Source organism: Anabrus simplex, chromosome 3 (assembly GCF_040414725.1).
Source record: "Anabrus simplex isolate iqAnaSimp1 chromosome 3, ASM4041472v1, whole genome shotgun sequence".
NCBI lineage: Eukaryota > Metazoa > Arthropoda > Insecta > Orthoptera > Tettigoniidae > Anabrus > Anabrus simplex.
This window is the reverse complement of record NC_090267.1, coordinates 377,338,460-377,359,802: the sequence shown is the minus strand read 5'-3', so window position 1 is coordinate 377,359,802 and position 21,343 is coordinate 377,338,460. Positions and strand designations below refer to the sequence as shown.

General features: G+C 41.1%; 1 protein-coding gene across 1 annotated transcript in view; it reads left to right on the top strand.

The window, feature by feature from the left end:
- The window catches only part of Dpp10 (Dipeptidyl peptidase 10), a 355,670-nt gene extending 334,675 nt beyond the window's left edge, over positions 1-20,995 (top strand). The window contains exons 15-16 of the mRNA XM_068226855.1: positions 19,337-19,548; positions 20,483-20,995. Coding sequence (XP_068082956.1) covers positions 19,337-19,548; positions 20,483-20,629 — 359 coding nt within the window. The 3' untranslated portion in view covers positions 20,630-20,995. The remainder of the gene's footprint in view (positions 1-19,336; positions 19,549-20,482) is intronic.
- Positions 20,996-21,343: the final 348 nt, after the last annotated feature.

The window sequence follows — 21,343 nt, the reverse complement described above, 5'->3', positions numbered from 1 at the left end:
ATGTTTTTCTTCCATTTCCCTTGATATTGTGTTCCATTTCCTGTAGATCCTGATGAAATCTTTCTCCTTGTTCTTCGCTCAGCATTCCTAGGTTCTTAGGGAAATAGTCCAGATGTGAATGTAACATGTGCACTTTCAAGCTCATTTTGCAGCCTAAATCTTGGAAAGAAACAAGTAATCTATCCATCATTTGTTTGTAGTTTGAATCCTTTGTGTTTCCAAGAAAGTTTTTGACCACATTCCGGAATGCTGTCCGTGCCGATCGCTCTGCAGCGCACATAACGTCTTCAAAATTAGCATCAGAAAGAAGTTTTCTGATATTTGGACCTGTGAAAATATCTTCCTTGATTTTGAAATTACTGAAGCCTGGGAATCGATGACACAGGTACTGAAAGCATTCACCTTAATTGTTTAGGGCCTTAACGAATTGCTTCATAAGCCCTAGTTTGATATGAAGCAGAGGTAACAGTATTTTTCTCTTGTGTACAAGAGTTTCTTATTTTATGTTTTTCGACCCTACAATCCATTGTCTACATGACCATTCCTTTTGAGTCCAGTGTTGTAACCTTGCTCGACTGTCCCACTCATACAAAAAGCAGCGGTGATTTGTGTAACCTCCTTATAAACCTAACAGAATACCTATCACTTTGAAATCATTACCCACTTGCCACTTGTGTTACTGGTAATTCAGTTTACACAACAGCATTTTGAGATTTCCATATGTTTCTCACATAATAACTGAATGAGCAACGGGAATGGATGCAAGTTTGTTTTCATTGTGAAGAAGGACGCACTTCAAACTACGCTTGAAGGCATCGATGAAAAGTCTCCAGTCAATAGGGTCATACTGTGGTGCTCCTAGTTTTAAGATAACCTCCGGAATGTTGTTGCAATAAACCAAGGCTCCCTCTTCAGAAAAGAAGGTTATAAATTCTTTTTTGTGATGTCTGTACCAATAGTACGTCATCCCTGGTGCTAACATGTTCCTTTCACGAAGTCTAGACCCGAGTAACTAGGCAGATTCCTTTGTAAGGCCAAGATCTCAAACGAAGTCATTTAATGCACTTTGCTCAAACAGTCTCGGTTCTTTTTCAACACATTCAGGGGAGAAATCACAGTCAGAGTTAGTGCTCGCTATTTCTACATCAGATTCAGAAGAGGTACAATCCTGTAAATGTTCTGGACGCTGTGGTACTGGTGTATTCAGGGCCATGAGGAATGGGTAAAATTGCAGATCGAATATTGCTTGGATACACATTGTTACCTTTGTTGCTGCTGTTAAATCCCTTCACATTCACATAACAGAAGTAGCAGTGAGTACTGTGGTCTGGGGGTTTTCGCCACATCATTGGAATACTGAATGGCAACGCGGTTTGCTTAATGTTCACCCAATGCCGTAACTGCTCTATACAGGTTCTACAAGCCTTACGTGGTGCCCACGGCTTGTCTTGGTCTCCAAGTTTTAAGCCAAAGTAGGCATAGTAGACCTTTCTCACGAACTCGGTTGTATTGAGCCGCTGTCTCATCGGCACGAAACTTCCACATACATAGCAGAATGTATCTGGATTGTTCTTGCAGCCACGTCATGGCATGTTGATAGATGTAAGTTCAATAAAAATATTTACACAGTATGTCGCTCACATATAGAAGGCTTATGAAGACAAAAATCTCTTTTCACTAGCAAGTGAAACACAACTCAGACTGTCGTGGGCGAAGCACAACGAGAGAATGACGCCACTCAGCCAAAACCGCACATTGCCAGCTATGTTGTACATAGTTGCCGGCTCTACAGTCTGAGCATGATAATACAGGACTACAAGATGGCTGGAGGACATCAAATTAATAAATAATAAAATAAATTAATAAAAGAATATGGAAATCTAAATTAAAGCACCACTCTTCCTAACAACATAAGAAGTGCATTACCGGTAGTGCATGTGATGAAATAAACGTAATATAGGATTTTTGAGAAAATGTGATGTGATGGGGGAAAATTAACATCAGATCCTGATTCAGGATGCAGAAAAGTCATCCTAAAAAGCAATACAGGATGGCGGCCATGAAACCATCACAGGACAGGGTTATCAAGCCTGGAGTGGCCACGCAGCATCTGAGAGATACCACACTAGTATATTTCTGTCATTGCAAGGAAACTACCAAGACTGATGATCGGAAATACCATATATCATCCGCACACTTTATCTTGGTGCATTTACACGCTAGTGCTGAATCGGTCGACCTCGGCGATCTTCGAGATTCGTACTGGCAACCTTTGAAACACAAACTATGAATCGCTTAAGCATCGTTGTGCGACATCTGGCGTACACTTTACGTACTAGTACTGTTGTTGTTTACAGAACAAAGCCAAAGTATAGAATTCATGCTAGGAACAAGATTCGCATAGAGAAATGTTTTATAATGTTATATAATGTGTATGTGACATAGTTGTTGGCTTAAGATGATAATGGTTTAGAAATTTCATATCGATCGATCATATTCTCGATTCGATTCAGATTTCATTTTCATTCAGTTGGCAGCACCAGGCAGCACTATCGATACCGGGACAGCTCCCTCCTTACTCCTCACCCCTGTACACAAATGCACCAAGATAAAGTGTGCGGATAATACTTTTCCAGTAACTATTCACAACCAACGTAATAAAACATCAGCATGCCAGTGTTAGTCTATCTCATATGGTGGTATAATATAATTTCTAGCCGAGTGCAGCCCTTGTAAGGCAGACCCTCCGATGAGGGTGGGCAGCATCTGCCATGTGTAGGTAACTGCGTGTTATTGTGGTGGAGGATAGTGTTATGTGTGGTGTGTGAGTTGCAGGGATGTTGGGAACAGCACAAACACCCAGGTTAAGTCATTGTTACACAAGAGTCAACGGCATCTGATAGACGCCTCGTGAACTTCACCACTACAAAGTAATTTCCTGTTTTGAAGTATTATCTATACCGATATATAAATAAAATAACATTCCTGACTGACTGACTGACTGACTGACTGACTGACTGACTTATCATCTTATTACAAGTTGTACATTTCCTGACCGTATCGATGAGTATAATCAAGAAGTAAGTATAAATAACTACCTAATCGATACTTTATTATTGCCTCAGGCAAAATTGAATATAAATTAACACTTACAGGACATGTTTCGACCACTTAGTGGTCCTTTTCAGCTGTATAAAGAAAAAATTCAGAAGAAAAAACATTAGGACAATAAGCACAAATAAAAGTTCTTTGGAGACTCCTTTGTTAAAAAAGGGAGGTCATCAGAACAGGACATCTTGCCTCTCATTCTTGTTTGGAAAAGATGTTTATTCTGCGCTGTCTAGAGGGTCTGTCTTTGAGCGCGACCTGGTGAAGTAATGATGTGACACAGTCTGACAGTTCATGCAAAGCTCTGGAGAGAAGGGAAGTAGAGTTTTGTCGTCATCTAAAATAACATGTGAGGGAGGAGGGAGATTGGGCTGTGCTTCTGCGATGTCGTGTTTGATTATATCTCTTGTTCATCTAGTCTGTTTCATGTTTACCCATTCCAAGTATTTATTAATATTCTCGTATAAGATGTTTTTTGCTCGTTGTTTTCGTTAAGGTTCTCTTCACCGTTTTCTAATTTATCAAGAACGATGTGGATGTTTTCCAGGTTGTTCATTAGATTTCCTTTATTTATCATTCAGATAATTTGAAGGTCTAGTCTGATATTGGTGAATTTGTGGTTGGACTCTTTCATATGGGATCCCATGACAGAGAATCTTTTGTATTTTTCAGCATTGACGTGTTCTTGATATCTAATTAAGAAGTTCCTTCCAGATTGTCCCACGTAAGTTTTTTTACACTGAGTACAAGTTAGCTTATAAATACCAGATTCCTGGAATTTTAGCTAACATATATCTCGACTATTTGGAACACCTTAGATAGTAGGCCACATTAAAGGACTTGATCTCTGGCTTCGATATGTTGATGATACCTATACCATAATTAATAAGGAAATCAATGACAGTCACAGCATCCTAAATCCTTTGAATAATTTAGACCCCAAACATAAAATTTACAGCTGAAGAAGAAGAGAAAGGCATACTCAATTTTGTAGATATCCAAACAATTCAGAAAGACAACCATTTCCAATTCAAAATATACAGGAAACCCACTTTTACTCCAACCACAATCAAAAGTGATTATTTACATCCCATCTCACAAAAGAAATCTGCTTATTATAGTTTCATCAACAGAGCATTTGAAATGAGACACATGAAATTCTAGGTGTAAGGCTCATTTCTAAAGATAATAGGCAACTTGATATATTTGGAGTGTACAGATCGGGAAAGGGTAGCACTGATGCGGATTCGGAATTATTTGATAGGATAGTCAGCTATGTGGGAAACGACATGGAAAGAAATGTGATTGTAGCGGGAGATCTGAATTTGCCAGATGTCAATTGGGAAGGAAATGCGAACGACAGGAAGCATGACCAACAAATGGCAAATAAGTTAATATGGGAAGGACAGTTGATTCAGAAAGTGATGGAACCAACCAGAGGGAAAAATATTTTGGATGTGGTGCTGATAAAACCAGATGAGCTCTATAGGGAAACTGAAGTAATAGATGGTATTAGTGATCATGAAGCTGTTTTTGTGGTAGTTAAAAATAAATGTGATAGAAAGGAAGGTCTTAAAAGTAGGACTGTTAGTCAGTACCATATGGCTGATAAAGCAGGTATGAGGCAGTTTCTAAAAAGTAACTATGATCGGTGGAAAACGGTAAATAAAAATGTTAACAGACTCTGGGATGGGTTTAAAGAAATTGTTGAGGAATGCGAAAACAGGTTTGTACCTTTAAGGGTGGTAAGGAATGGTAAAGACCCACCTTATTATAATAGAGAAATAAAGAGACTAAGAAGGAGGTGCAGACTGGAAAGAAATAGCGTTAGAAATGGCTGTGGAAGTAAGGAGAAATTGAAGGAACTTACTAGAAAATTGAATCTAGCAAAGAAGGCAGCTAAGGATAACATGATGGCAAGCATAATTGGCAGTCATACAAATTTTAGTGAAAAATGGAAGGGTATGTATAGGTATTTTAAGGCAGAAACAGGTTCCAAGAAGGACATTCCAGGAATAATTAATGAACAAGGGGAGTGTGTATGTGAGGATCTTCAAAAGGCAGAAGTATTCAGTCAGCAGTATGTAAAGATTGTTGGTTACAAGGATAATGTCGAGATAGAGGAAGAGACTAAGGCCAAAGAAGTAATAAAATTTACGTATGATAACAATGACATTTACAATAAGATACAAAAGTTGAAAAATAGAAAAGCGGCTGGAATTGATCAGATTTCTGGGGATGTACTAAAGACAATGGGTTGGGATATAGTACCATATCTGAAGTACTTATTTGATTATTGTTTGGTCGGAGGAGCTATACCAGATGAATGGAGAGTTGCTATAGTAGCCCCTGTGTATAAAGGAAAGGGTGATAGACATAAAGCTGAAAATTACAGGCCAGTAAGTTTGACATGCATTGTATGTAAGCTTTGGGAAGGCATTCTTTCTGATTATATTAGACATGTTTGCGAAATTAATAACTGGTTCGATAGAAGGCAATTCGGTTTTAGGAAAGGTTACTCCACTGAAGCTCAACTTGTAGGATTCCAGCAAGATATAGCAGATATCTTTGATTCTGGAGGTCAAATGGACTGTATTGCGATTGACCTGTCTAAAGCATTTGATAGGGTGGATCATGGGAGACTACTGGCAATTGGACTAGACAAAAGAGTGACTGAATGGGTTGCTATATTTCTAGAAAATAGATCTCAGAGAGTTAGAGTAGGTGAAGCTTTGTCTTGAGAGGGGAGTTCCTCAGGGCAGTGTTATCGGACCTTTATGTTTTCTTATATATATAAATGATATGAGTAAAGGAGTGGAATCGGAGGTAAGGCTTTTTGCGGATGATGTTATTCTCTATAGAGTGATAAATAAGTTACAAGATTGTGAGCAACTGCAACGTGACCTCGAAAATATTGTGAGATGGACAGTAGGCAATGGTATGTTGATAAACGGGGCTAAAAGTCAGGTTGTGAGTTTCACAAACAGGAAACGTCCTCTCAGTTTTAATTACTGCGTTGATGGGGTGAAAGTTCCTTTTGGGGATCATTGTAAGTATCTAGGTGTTAATATAAGGAAAGATCTTCACTGGGGTAATCACATAAATGGGATTGTAAATAAAGGGTACCGATCTCTACACATGGTTATGAGGGTGTTTAGGGGTTGTAGTAAGGATGTAAAGGAGAGTGCATATAAGTCTCTGGTAAGACCCCAACTAGAGTATGGTTCCAGTGTATGGGACCCTCACCAGGATTACCTGATTCAAGAACTGGAAAAAATCCAAAGAAAAGCAGCTCGATTTGTTCTGGGTGATTTCCGACAAAAGAGTAGCGTTACAAAAATGTTGCAATGTTTGGGTTGGGAAGAATTGAGAGAAAGAAGAGCTACTCGACTAAGTGGTATGTTCCGAGCTGTCAGCGGAGAGATGGCGTGGAATGACATTAGTAGACGAATAGGTTTGAATGGCGTCTATAAAAGTAGGAAAGATCACAATATGAAGATAAAGTTGGAATTCAAGAGGACAAACTGGGGCAAATATTAATTTATAGGAAGGGGAGTTAGGGATTGGAATAACTTACCAAGGGAGATGTTCAATAAATTTCCAATTTCTTTGAAATCATTTCGGAAAAGGCTAGGAAAGCAACAGATAGGGAATCTGCCACCTGGGCAACTGCCCTAAATGCAGATCAGTATTGATTGATTGATTCCGCTAACAGAAACAGACAGAAAGAAGAAACTATCTTTCATTTGTCAACAAGCTCTACATAACGGTTTCAGTTTGAAATTCATCAATAAAATCATTACTAAATGCAAATACCAACAACAAATTAAATTTAAACAGCATTCAGAGAAAGAAAAAGGATATGCCAAATTCACCTTTAATAACCCGAAGATTTACAAAATCATCAACTTATTCAAGAAACACAACACCAAAGTAGCCTTCTCAACAAACAACAACATGAAACATAGGTTCTTTAGTCACAATAAAGCTAATAAACTTAAAGATGACGAATTCCAGGAATCTGATATTTATAAGCTAACTTGTACTCAGTGTAAAAAAACTTACGTGGGACAATCTGGAAGAAACTTCTTAATTAGATATCGAGAACACATCAATGCTGAAAAATACAAAAGATTCTCTGCCATGGGATCCCATATGAAAGAGTCCAACCACAAATTCACCAATATCAGACAGGACCTTCAAATTATCTGTATGATAAGTAAAGGAAATCTAATGAACAACCTGGAACACATCCACATCGTTCTTGATAAATTGAAAAATGGTGAAGAGAATCTTAACGAAAACAACGAGCAAAAAACATCTTATACGAGAATATTAATAAATACTTGGAATGGGTAAACATGAAACAGACTAGACGAACAAGAGATATAATCAAACACGACATCGCAGAAGCACAGCCCAATCTCCCTCCTCCCTCACATGTTATTTTAGATGACGACAAAACTCTACTTCCCTTCTCTCCAGAGCTTTGCATGAACTGTCAGACTGTATCACATCGTTACTTCACCAGGTCGCGCTCAAAGACAGACCCTCTAGACAGCGCAGAATAAACATCTTTTCCAAACAAGAACGAGAGGCAAGATGTCCTGTTCTGATGACCTCCATTTTTTAACAAAGGAGTCTCCAAAGAACTTTTATTTGTGCTTATTGTCCTAATGTTTTTTCTTCTGAATTTTTTCTTTATACAGCTGAAAAGGACCACTAAGTGGTCGAAACATGTCCTGTAAGTGTTAATTTATATTCAATTTTGCCTGAGGCAATAATAAAGTATCGATTAGGTGGTTATTTATACTTACTTCTTGATTCATCATCGCCGAGCCAAAACTAATGGACATAAAGAAATGAAACCAAAAGTGGAAGTATTGGAAAATACGGACTGAAGGTCCAATGTCTATTGTTGAGTGGTTCTGAAAAGTACCGTTATTTTCAAAAGTTTGATACATTATGTCGTTCAATTGTATCACCTTACGTTGCTGTTACTCGCTTAGCACCACCCGGGAGACACGTGCAGGGCAATCAATAGGTACAATCCAGCGGACGTGATCGACGGTGGAAGTATAGACACTGAACAAGATGCAGACAGTAGTGATGAAGCAGGAGAAAATGACAGTGATTATTTTCTAGTGTGAAATGGAGTTTCTAAGTGGCGTAAAGCTGATCCTCCCAGAAATATTTCAACCCGGTGACAAAATATCGTCATGCATTTACCTGGTGTGAAAAGTGTTGCCAAGCTTGCTAAAACTCCTAAAAAATGCTGGGAACTATTCTTTGATGACACAGTGCTATCTACTATGGTGGAGTGCACTAATAGGAAAATTGAAGAGGATCTAATGAACTATAGCAGAGAAAGGGATGCTCACTCTACTGACATGCTCTACTAATGTGCAGCAAGAAAACATAACCACACAAATAACAAGGACATTTGGACTAGTGATAAGACAGGTGTAGAAATGTGGCTGTTGGTTATGTCAGATACTGTAGACATTTTGGAACCTGAACAGAGTAGGAATCTTACTCCATTGCCTGATGTCCATCGTTAGTTGTTTTTATATCAATTAATTAGATTTGGTCATTTATATTCATCCTTTCAATACATCTTAAAATTAATGTAAGTCCTTATTCAAAACTTGGGATAGCATAATTGCCTCAGAAACTAAATGGCATCTCCATATCCCACCCAACCACCTATGACATAGAATTGTGTGCGACCACTGCAGGATTAAATGTGCTCAAATTGTTATAAATTCATACTTATTTTGGGAAGCTGTTAAGGGCTCTGAATTATTTTTTAGACTCCTTAATTTTAAGTGTACAGTGATTGAACTTTGACATACAGATTACAAGAGCTTGTATGAGAGTAATACAATATGCAAGCAAATACTTTACTATGACAATACTGGCCAGTTGTCAAGCGACTGATTTTGACATCACCAAAGCTAGCTTATGGAGTGACTCAACAATGACACTTGGTTGGGTAAGAAATGATCCCAACAAAACGAAGATGTTTGTGTGTAATAAGGTGACTGAAGTACTATGCTACACTATGCCGAGTCAATGAAGACACTGTCTGGGAAGCCAGAACCCAGCGGATCATCTCTCCCCGTGAGTTTGAGCCGATGATTTTCTCTCACTTTATCGCTGGTGGAATGGCCCAGACTGGCTAGTTCAAGAACGATCTTCCTGGCCTCATGACATCAGTGACTCTGGCATGACACTACTAGAAGAAAAGAAATCACCCTCACAAGTTCTAGTGATACCGATGAGAGAACCACTTGTGAATGTTGAACGGTTCACTTCCTACTGGAAGCTACTTCACGTCATGGCTTGGGTTTCCGCTTTATAGATGCAGTGAAGTAGAAGAAGAAAAGGACATCCAATGCTTTGACAGCTGCAGAACTGGAAATTGCTTGTAACTACTGAATTTGAAAGATCGAAGAAGAATGCTTCACCAGCAGTTCAGAAAAATGTTTCCCTTCTCTCATCATCTCCAATAGCACACTACCACCCCTTTTTAAAGAATGATCTTATTCGACTTGGAGGAAGACTGCAATTCGCTGATTTTTCTATGACAGAAAAACATCCAGTATTCCTAGATGGATGTCATCATTTCACACAACTCTTGATAATGCAGACACATGTTAGACTTCACCATCTAGGAGTTTGGGTCACTCTAGCAGAACTCCACAGTGAATTTTGGATACTGCAAACTCGGCAGATTGTCAGGAAAGCTATTCACACATGTCTTCCATGCAAAATAGCTCACAAAGTTTCACTTCAGGAAGTAGAAGCTTCCTTGCCTCTGGATCGCATCCGTCTCATTTACAGGAATGAACTTCGCTTGCCCATTCTATGTCAATGTCTGCCACCAGGTCATAAATCCTATATCGTATTATTCAATTGCGCTACTAAACCCGCTGTACATCTCGAGCTAGCAACAGATATGTCAACTGATAGATTTCTGATAGCTCTTCAACAGTTTGTGGGTCGCCATGGGTTACCACACACCATGTACTCAGATAACCCACAGACTTTCCATGCAGATAACAGAGAACTTGATGGAGCTCCTCACAACAATTGAAGATTCCAAGATACATCACTACTTTGCCCATAATGCTGTCACCTGGAAATTCATTCCACCAAGGGTGGCTTGGTGGGGAGAATGGTGGAAACGGATGATTGGTTCCACCAAACGCTGCCTTAGAAAAGTGCTAGGCTATGCACGAGTGGATGAAGAGGGTTTGAATACAGTCTTAGTGAACATTAAATCTGTCCTAAACTCACACTCCATCATGCGTGATGGAGACGATTGCAAAGCCTTAACACCAATCCATGTTGGGGTCGGATATTTAGAGGTGATAGTTAATTCCCTTTTGTTTGCTTTTATTTGTGCCTGCTAGGTTGGTGAGCGTATGAAGGAGAAGCCTTCATGTCAGTAGAGTAGAATGCAACCTTCTGAGTCCGACAAGTCACAACATAATTTAAATACACTCACGGTAAAGCTAATAACCATACAGTACAATCCAAGAAACTCATAAGCCTCAGCAGGACGAGAATCGAACCAAGTAGACATTACCACACAATTTTCTAGCAGAGTTCATTGTGCATAGGAAGCAATACTGTGGGACAGACCCAGGAGGTAAGGCCATGGTAAGTACATGGACATCTGGATGAAAAAGGAAAAGAAGAATGCTTTTCTCAGGACAACTAAAAGGCAAAACAATCTGTATTTTGAAAATACACTGACTGACAGAGCAAATGCAACACCAAGAAGGAGTGGTCAGAACTTTATGCCAATTGCAGGGTAGACTGACGTCACTGAGGTATGCTCATGATGTGAAATGCGCCGCTGTGCTGCGCACGTAGCGAACGATAAATGGGACACGGCGTTGGCGAATGGCCCACTTCGTACCGTGATTTCTCAGCCGACAGTCATTGTAGAACGTGTTGTCGTGTGCCACAGGACACGTGTATAGCAAAGAATGCCAGGCCGCCATCAACGGAGGCATTTCCAGCAGACAGACGAGGGGTATGGTGATCGGGCTGAGAAAGGCAGGTTGGTTGCTTCGTCAAATCGCAGCCGATACCCATGGTGCAGCGCCTGTGGCGAAGATGGTTGGCGCAGGGACATGTGGCACGTGCGAGGGGTCCAGGCGCAGCCCGAGTGACGTCAGCACGCGAGGATCGGCGCATCCGCCACCAAGCGGTGGCAGCCCCGCACGCCACGTCAACCGCCATTCTTCAGCATGTGCAAGACACCCTGGCTGTTCCAATATCGACCAGAACAATTTCCCGTCGATTGGTTGAAGGAGGCCTGCACTCCCGGCGTCCGCTCAGAAGACTACCATTGACTCCACAGCATAGACGTGCACGCCTGGCATGGTGCCGGGCTAGAGCGACTTGGATGAGGGAATGGCGGAACGTCGTGTTCTCCGATGAGTCACGCTTCTGTTCTGTCAGTGATAGTCACCGCAGACGAGTGTGGCGTCGGCGTGGAGAAAGGTCAAATCCGGCAGTAACTGTGGAGCGCCCTACCGCTAGACAACGCGGCATCATGGTTTGGGGCGCTATTGCGTATGATTCCACGTCACCTCTAGTGCGTATTCAAGGCACGTTAAATGCCCACCACTACGTGCAGCATGTGCTGCGGCCGGTGGCACTCCCGTACCTTCAGGGGCTGGCCAATGCTCTGTTTCAGCAGGATAATGCCCGCCCACACACTGCTCGCATCTCCCAACAGGCTCTACGAGGTGTACAGATGCTTCCGTGGCCAGCGTACTCTCTGGATCTCTCACCAATCGAACACGTGTGGGATCTCATTGGACGCCGTTTGCAAACTCTGCCCCAGCCTCGTACGGATGACCAACTGTGGCAAATGGTTGACAGAGAATGGAGAACCATCCCTCAGGACACCATCCGCACTCTTATTGACTCTGTACCTCGACGTGTTTCTGCGTGCATCGCCGCTCGCGGTGGTCCTACATCCTACTGAGTCGATGCCATGCGCATTGTGTAACCTGCATATCGGTTTGAAATAAACATCAATTATTCGTCCGTGCCGTCTCTGTTTTTTCCCCAACTTTCATCTCTTTCGAACCACTCCTTCTTGGTGTTGCATTTGCTCTGTCAGTCAGTGTACTTATTAAAAAATTTACCAATTAGGACTAAAAGAAAAGTTGCAATATTTTTCTTTATATGATGCTTGAAAACAGTTTTTTCACAACACCCAAGATCAACAGGTCCATGCATAAAAGGTAGCCACACAATGTTCAGGCATGACAATGAGTCTGACTAGAATTTTTGCACACCTCATGCATTATTGGAATAAACATCATTTGCAATACAATAGAATGATACACGAAAAGTCAAAGGACACGGCACAAAACAAAGCGCAAAATTTGGGCAAGAGACACTGCTCGTAAATTCATTTAGGATAAACATGTGGTGTGAGTCATTCCACAATGAGATAAACCATCTGGGTTGTAAGAAACATTACTCAAGAACGAAGACAATATTAAATATAAAAACAAAATATTAAGCACTTCTCACAATTAAAGCTGTGATTTAAAAAAAAACATTTTGAATGGTACAGCCACTAGGTTTGTACTAACATTAATGAAAAATTGAAAAAGTAAAAAAAAAAATGGAATAGTAAGCCACTTCTCACAATTCCACAACATAATCTCACTTCAAACCACTCAAAATAGAATGTCCATAAGGGTCTGCAACAGATTAATGACAAACAGGAACAATTTTTACAATTCACTTTTTTTTTAACGAGAAACTGAAAGGAATAGACACCTGACAAGGGTGAGGAGAGAGGATGGGTAAGTCCGCTCACTCAGTTCCTTGATAGTTTCCACCAGCTCAATTCGTACCAAAAAAAGAGACACGACAGTCCCAAGACCCATAGTTAAGTTGAAAGTTAAATGTCCACAGTTGGAGATAACAGCCACAATACAGTTCAAAATTTATCAGTCATGAGGCAATAAGTGCCTCAAAAATGGTGAGTTCACCTTCAGAATAAGTTTTGACGGAATGAAGTTTTAAAAATCAGGCCAGAGAGGCGAGACCAATAGGTTGTAACAAAAAACGTTTTGTGTGCATGTTGTTTGCTCACCCACCTCCACATAGAAATAAATCCTGTAGATGAGAAGCAGTACAGTCCAGCTGCACAAGGACAGAAAATCCCTCCACACAAATATCACTCCATAACCCAACTTGGCGCTGATAACACCAACATGAGCGCAGAACATATGAGAAAGGTGACATATAAGGTGAGGTAAGTGGAAGAGGGAGGGAAGGCAAATCATGCACAGTAAGCGTAGAGCTGGCCGGGTGAGGAGACGAAGCAGCTGACCAGATGTGTCACACAGCAGCAGATGGTTTGCAGAACGTAGAACGGCTGGATGATGAAATATGCAAGGTAGGCGAAGGAAGACAGAGTCCGAGATTACAGAATGTAGCAGTGAGAGTACGTGACACCCATTTCCTCAGTGGAGAAAAGACTACGACTCTTCCAACAGGACCGGACCCAGAAACAAGGAAAGGCGTTCTGTATGAAGATGAAATTCATGAATGATCTCTGGTGGCAATGGAAGAAGAAGTACCTCCTCCAACTGCGGAACTACCACGAGGTTATGTGTCCTCATAGTGGACATCCGAAACTCTGAGTAGGGGATATTATTTTGTTACAAGATGGCGTGCTGCCCAGGTTGATGTGGAGAAGAGTTCACATCGAGGAACTACACCAAGGAAAAGACAGATGGGTAAGATCAGTCATCCTACGTCAGCCAAGTGGATCCAGAGTTAGCCGACTGGGGTACAACTGGTCATCCCTCTGAGAGTGACCAGGGTGGGGAGGATGTTGAGGATCTTCCCTAACATATCTTCTTTTACTCCATGAACAAAGCACCTTTTAATGTGTTCATTTGTTTATATATTATTACATGCCAGCCTCATGGTAGCCCCTTTTGGTACTTCCAGAAATGGGCTGGTGACTCAGACAACCTGGGATCTCCCAGCCGGATTGTGGGGTGGAGCCGGCCTTTCCATGTATTGTTCTTGTTGGCCGGCTTACCTGTGAGTTTCTTGGAGATTCTACGGGATGTTCTGCCTCTAGCTACCTCGTAAAAATTCTGGCTGAAATCACCCGAGCTATAAAAAAAAGGGAGGCTAGCCGTAGACAGTCAGTCAGTGCTGGACTCAGGATCAGTCTTGGACTCTGTGGTGAAGTCAGTGGGAGACTCAGTGCGTTAGGGTTCGGTGGCTCGGCTGAAGGTGACAGAGGTGTTGGCTGTCGCTAGTATCCCATCGAGGTCTGAATCAGGAGTTGTTGTGGTGTCGGAGAGACCAGTGAGTGGGTGGGCTGGAGAGAACAGAATGGAAGACTGAACTGTGTGTTTGTGTATTTTTATGGACTGAGGCTCAGCGTGCATCAGCGAGGGAAGCTGCTATCGCAAGTGTAAGGGTAAATGGACCTATGTTAATGTTCGCTGTTGTGAGTATTGTCCTGCTGTTGAACACTGTTGACCTGTTTAGTTGTTCACTGCATGTGACTGTGTGAATTACTGGACTGTCTGTGGAATCAAACCAGCAATGACCTGGACCACCTGCTGCGCCGTCAGGAAGAGGGACTTGCGAAAAGACTTGTAATTAGTGAGTGTGGCCATTCATGGTTAATTAGAATTGTGTGGGTTACAGGTACATGTGCATTTATTGGGTCATCCTGAAATAAATTGGATTAATGAAAGAGACAGGAGTTTTATTCATAACAAACTGGTGTCAGAAATTACAATAGATCCCATCATTGTAAACAGCATGAATCAGCGGACCAGATACTGCAGATTTCAACTGCATCAAAAACATTCCAGAATGTTGGTGTATAGGGAATGCACACACATATAAATCTTTTTTTATCTTGTGTTAATTTCTACATGCCAGTTGAGACCAGAGGCCACACAAAAATGGACGTTCAGTTAAATACACTCTTCAAAATGATGATAAAGAACATGGAGGAGGAAACGGAAGACTATCGAAAGGAAATGAAAGATGGGCGAAAGAAGAAAGAAGAAGGCCAGAAAATGACGTTGGGTAAGTTGGATATAGACTACAGGAAGATGGAAGAAAGCCAGAAGAACATAGTAGAAAGCCAGAAGAGGATGATAAAGGAAATAAAAGATGGTCAGAAGAAGATGGGAGATGGCCAGAAGGAGATGGAAGATGTCCATAAGATGATGAAAGACGTCTGAAAGAAGACTGAAGACGACCAGACTAAGAAGGAGGATGGCCAGAAGAAGTCGGAAGACCGCCAGGAGAAGATGGAAAATTGTCAGAAGAAGTTGGAAGATGACCAGAAAAGGACAGAAGACAGCTGTAAGAAGACTGAAGATGACCAGAATAAGATGAAAGATGGCCAGGAGAAGATGGAAGATGGCCAGAAGATGAGGACGACCAGAAGAAGACAGGGTATCTCCAGAAGAAGATGGGTGACGGACAGAGAAATGTCGATGAGGGTCCACGCAAGATACAGCATGGTCCACAGGTCAACACTCTGTCCTATAGACCTTGTCCAGAAGACTGCAAGTTCTGTTCCAGGAGGGAGTCTGAGCATGAAGTTTCCTGCTGAATGATCACTATAGGGTTCGAAGGAAACTGGAGCTGTGATGCCTGGATGGAAATGCAGTGGGACGGGAATTATCACCTTTCCTGGTCCCCCGGCTTACCAGTCTGCAGTGCATAAGGTCACGAGATCTACTCCAGGAAGGACACCGTGTGAAAGAGAGCAGTGCCTTCCAATGGATCTAGTGTTCGGCTTATCTGAGGACCATCCTGCCCCAACCACTAGGTTCTACCTGAATCTGACAAGGAGACCAGAGGATATACATACCACTGCCCGGGAGGATAAGAGCACAGAGAGCGACTGAGTGAAGGCGTAGTACGACCGTCGAGGGGACACCATCGGAAAACATGAGAATGGCCTAGGATGACTACACAACACCGTAAGGAAGAAAGGCTCATCTCACAAGTTCCAGAGAACATGGAAAGACACTTAACTATGTTCTGAGGGGATTAAATGATGTTTGGTACTGAGTTCGACGGAGGCCAATGAGCAAGATCAAGGTGGTACATCTAAACCGATGGGCACCATACCGAAGAACAGCTGAGAAGGTTACTGATTATGATGGTCAGCTCTCGAAGGGGGGGCAATGTTAGGTGCCATCCCCGTGGTAGCCTCTTTTGGTACTTCCAGGAAGAGGCTGGTGACTCAGACGATCTGGGATCTCCCAGCCGGCTTGTGGGATGGGGCCAGCTTTTCTGTGTATTGTTCTCGTCGGCCGGCTTACCTGCGAGTTTCTTGGAAATTCAATGGGAATATTCTGCCTCTAGCCATCTCACAAAAATTCTGGCTGAAATCACCCGGGCTATAAAAAAAAAGGGAGGGTAGCCGCGGACAGTCAGTCAGTGTTGGACCCTGGGTCAATGTTGGACTCCATGGTGAAGTCAGTGAGAGACTCAATGCGTTAGGGTTCGGTGTCTAGACTGAGGGTGACAGAGGTGTTGGCTGACACTAGTGTCCCATTGAAGTCTGAACCAGGAGGTGTTGTAGTGTCGGAGAGACCAGTGAGTGGGTGGGCTGGAGACAATGAAATGGAAGACTGTACTATGTGTTCGTGTATTTCTGTGGACTGAGGCTTGGTGTGCATCAGCGAGAGAAGCCGCTATCATGAGTGTGAAGGTAAATGGACCTGTGTTAATGTTCTCTGTTGTGAGTATCATCTTGCTGTTGAATACTGTTGAGCTGTTTAGTTGTTCACTACATGTGACTGTGTGAATTACTGGACTGTCTGGGGAATCGAACCAACAAACAGTCATCGTGTGTTGAGTGGCCCATAGCCCTGTGTTCAGATCCAGCTGCCTACACACAGCTGCTGTATCAGGTGGCTAGACTTGGGGAAAGTGAAAGTAAGGATTAAGCGTCCGCAACCATAGCAACGGACTGGACCACCTGTTGCACCATAAGGAAGATGGACTCGTGAAGAGACTTGTAACTAGGAAGTGTGGCCATTCATGATTAATTAGAATTGTGTGAATATGTGTGTGTGCATTTATTGGGTCACCCTGAAATAAATTGGAGTAATGAAACAGACTGGAGTTTTATTTCTAACAGTATAGTCTCCGTAAATAAAAAACGGAAATGCTTCATAAAAGAGTGTGTTTCATTAACCTCACTCTCCAATCACGATCACAATTCACAACATTTCTTGGGCAATTCCTTTATTTATTTATGGAGACTATGTATAAACAAAGATGCTTTGTTCACGGAGTAAAGGAAGATATGTTAGGCCAAGATCTCCAACACTTTAGCCCTTTCTTATCCTATTGTTGCCATAAGACCTATCTGTGTCGGTACGAAGTAAAGCAGTTTTCTCTACCATTTGTTTTACGTTGCACCAACACAGATTAGTCTAATAGTGATGAAGGAATAGCAAAGAACTAGGAGTGGAAAGGAAGCAGCCGTGGCCTTAATTAAGGTACAGCCTGGTGTGATTATGGAAAACCGCACAAAACCATCTTCAGGGCTATCAAGAGTGGGGTTCGAACCCACCTGAATGCAAGCTTACAGCTGTGTGCCTCTAACCGCACAGCCAACTCACTCGATTAAACAAACTGTAAAATAAATGAAATGCCATAATTTCTGTTCTTATAAACTGCACAAATAATGCAAATAATGCCAGTCTTTATAATTGCATTACTCAACTGTAATGTAAAACGATGTGAAACACCTGATAACTTATAAAACCAAACCCCATGGCACAACAGCCCCGAAGGGCCTTGGCCTACCAAGTGATCACTGCTCAGCTCAAAGGCCTGCAGATTACGAGGTGTCGTGTGGTCAGCAAGACGAATCCTCTCGGCCGTTATTCTTGGCTTTCTAGACATGAGGCAAAGATATTTGAAATAAAGTTAAGTTTTTGACAGAAAAATTCACTACACCATAAGAGAGACATTTTGATGATATTGGAAGACATGGTCGCACGCAAGATGTCCATACGTTTGCTATTGGGAAGTGTCATGTTCTGGACTGGAGTAATGATTGGATGGCTGTTTCTTTTCTCATTCCCATCCATGGCACTCTGACAGAACCCTGATGGGTTAAAAAGATTTTAGATGGTATTGTATGTTTTTATTTTGCTTTCATTCCGTACCTTGAAGGAGTACGGCAGGCCACTTAGAGGCAGATGTGAGGTGATTTGAGGTACAGTGAAGGTTAAAAGAGAAAGGATCAGCCAAGGCCTATAAATAGGAACTCTCCTGGTATTTGCCTGGAAAAGAGAATGGCAAACCACACAAAATCCTTCTCAGGACAGCTGACAGTGGGGTTTTAAACCCACTGCCTCCTGAATGTAGAGCTGTTAAGCTGCTATTATTAGTGTCTACCATCTTGATATCAGGGATCATTTCCTTCTAGTATATCACAATGGAAGATCTCATCATATAATGGATGTAAATCATTATCTTCTAGGCAATGGCATAATCCATGTCTAAGACATGATTGCAATCAAACATGGATGGAACATAATAAAAATGACAATTTCATGGCATTCAACACTACCTGATTCTCTTTAGTGGAACACCGATAATGCCATAAAGGAGTGGGACCATTCACCATTTATCACAAGAGCAACTTGGTAGCCTGGTACAGAGCAGCAAATTATTCATGTACAAGGAAGAAATATCCATTACAAATACATGATAATCACCATTGTGGTTAACATCTCACAAGTGTGCATTTTGAAGACATAGATGTTGTAGAGAATTTGTTTTGTATATGTGAAATTGTTTGTGAATTGTTTATCTATTTTTATATTGTTTAGTGCTGCTTTACAAACATGAATTAGTAGAATATAAGGTAAAACCTAATCCAAACCTTTATTGTGGATATTATGGAGTAAAATTTTAACAAAGTTTCGAAACCTCTAAAAGAAACTTTCACCATAACCATGTGTTGATAGCTTTCTATTTGAACATTTCTTTACTTGCTTGATGTTTAAGACTTGAGTGTCCTAATATTTAATCTTGTACCTTAGTGAATAGAATGAGTTAAAAGAATCTGTTTCTTAAGATATATACATACATTTTCTTCTAAATGCTATAATACAACAGATGATGACATGTATATTAATATATACAAACATTTTCTCTTTAGATTCTGCCTACACGGAGCGTTACATGGGTCTTCCAAATGTGACAGCCAACTACAAAGGGTATGAAGAAGCAGACATTAGTCATCGAGTAGAGCTTCTGAAAGACAAGATGTTCTATTTAGTGCATGGGACTGCTGACGATAACGTTCACTTTCAGCAAAGCATGGCATTGGCTAAAGCTCTGGCAAATAAAGGAGTCCTCTTCAGACAACAGGTAAAATAATTTTACTATCCACATTATAATGTACTGTAAGTGTAATAGAATGAATTTTAAAATCCCTACTAATACAGCCGAACCCTGCTCGAGCCTCCATTACTCAAATTTCCAGTACCTTGAAATAATTTCAATTTCCCTGCCATCTGAGACAAACAATTGAATCCACAGTAAGAAAGCAACAAGAATCTACCTAACTCCTATTTTCCCTAGTACATCTCTTTATTGAGATGCCTGGCCTTTTACCGCAATTAATGATGGAACTCTTCATCATCATCATCATCATCATCATCTGCAGTTTCCAGCTGTTGGCCGGATGATGGAACTCTTGAGGACTCAAAAAAAAAAAACCCATCCTTACATACGTACAAAGTACTGCTCCACCTGATGTCCACTGTGAGGCAGCTATATGGACATCATTTGCCATCAACTTGGCTGAAGTCCAGAAGTAGTTTCCTACACTCTTCAACATGTTTAGTTGCAGATCCAAAGAAAAGTATGGTTCAAATAAGGAAGTATAAATTTCCAGACTACTTAGAACATGAAGAAAGACTTGAAGAAAGACTTTCCTTTAGCCATTAGGAATCCTGGACTACATGGAAGTCATTACACAGGCTATGAGCTGAGAGTGAGAGGTCTAAGTACAACGCGAAGAAATGAGGTATTCTGCAAAAGGACACACCTAGTGTGATTGTGGTGAACATTGGATGACATTGTACCGGTACCAGATGAACTGCCCCTTGTCCCCCACACATCCTCATCTATTTGTCATCTTGTATTGATCTGGCACTAAGCAGCACCAACACCATGAATGCCACCAAATTTTGGGCTGATGTATTGTAAATATGTTTAATTTTTGTTTTCTTTGTCCTAATTGTTATATGTGATGCTACTCTTGCAAATAACTAATTATTATTTTCATTTTTTTATACAGGTGTATCCTGACGAGAGCCACAGCTTAGCAGGAGTAAAACGTCATCTGTATCGCTCAATGGCCAACTTCTTGGACGATTGTTTTCGGAAACAAGTACCTCCTGACCTGAAAGCGGGTCTTCGGAATGGAGGTGCTAGTGGTGACTGAGTGTGTGACTGAATTATTGATCTGAACTATTACCTCTTGCCTAAGTTTTTTATCCTTCCTTGTTGCAGTTGTCTAACTTCTGCGCAACAGGCTCTATATGGCTGAATGATGGAATGGTGATGAAAATAATATGTAATAACTTTACTTTACTGAATCTACTACTATTCAGTTCACTCAAAAATTGCAACTCATAAAAGCAAAAGTACTGTACAGTTGCCCTTCTACACAAAACACCACCATCTTTCAACATTATGATGCGCACAAACTATATTTCTATACTGAATGACTGTTAGATTAGATGTAGATGAAGTGAAGCTCAATATGGACGGAGCAATCTCTGTTTGTTTTTACTTGTGTAAGCTGAATGACGTGAACTTAATGAATATTTTCGTATATTCCCTTAGACTTCCCTCCCCATTATATTTAAGTAGTAAGAATCCCACATAGAGATGAGTAGCCATTTTATTGAGAGTTCTTAACCTGAAGGGTATTTCCTATTCCTGAAGGTAGATATAGCATGCTAATTTTGGATTTAAATTATTATTGTGAATACCAGCAAAGGATCTTAAGTTTACAGATATTTTAGGCAAATAACTCTGAGACCAATTGTTATACAAAATTTTAAGAACCATCAGTATCAGGGATCCAGAAAAATCTAAAGTAAGCTCCATCTTGTTTAATTTATCCTTCATACTTCAACTGCTGTTAAGAACA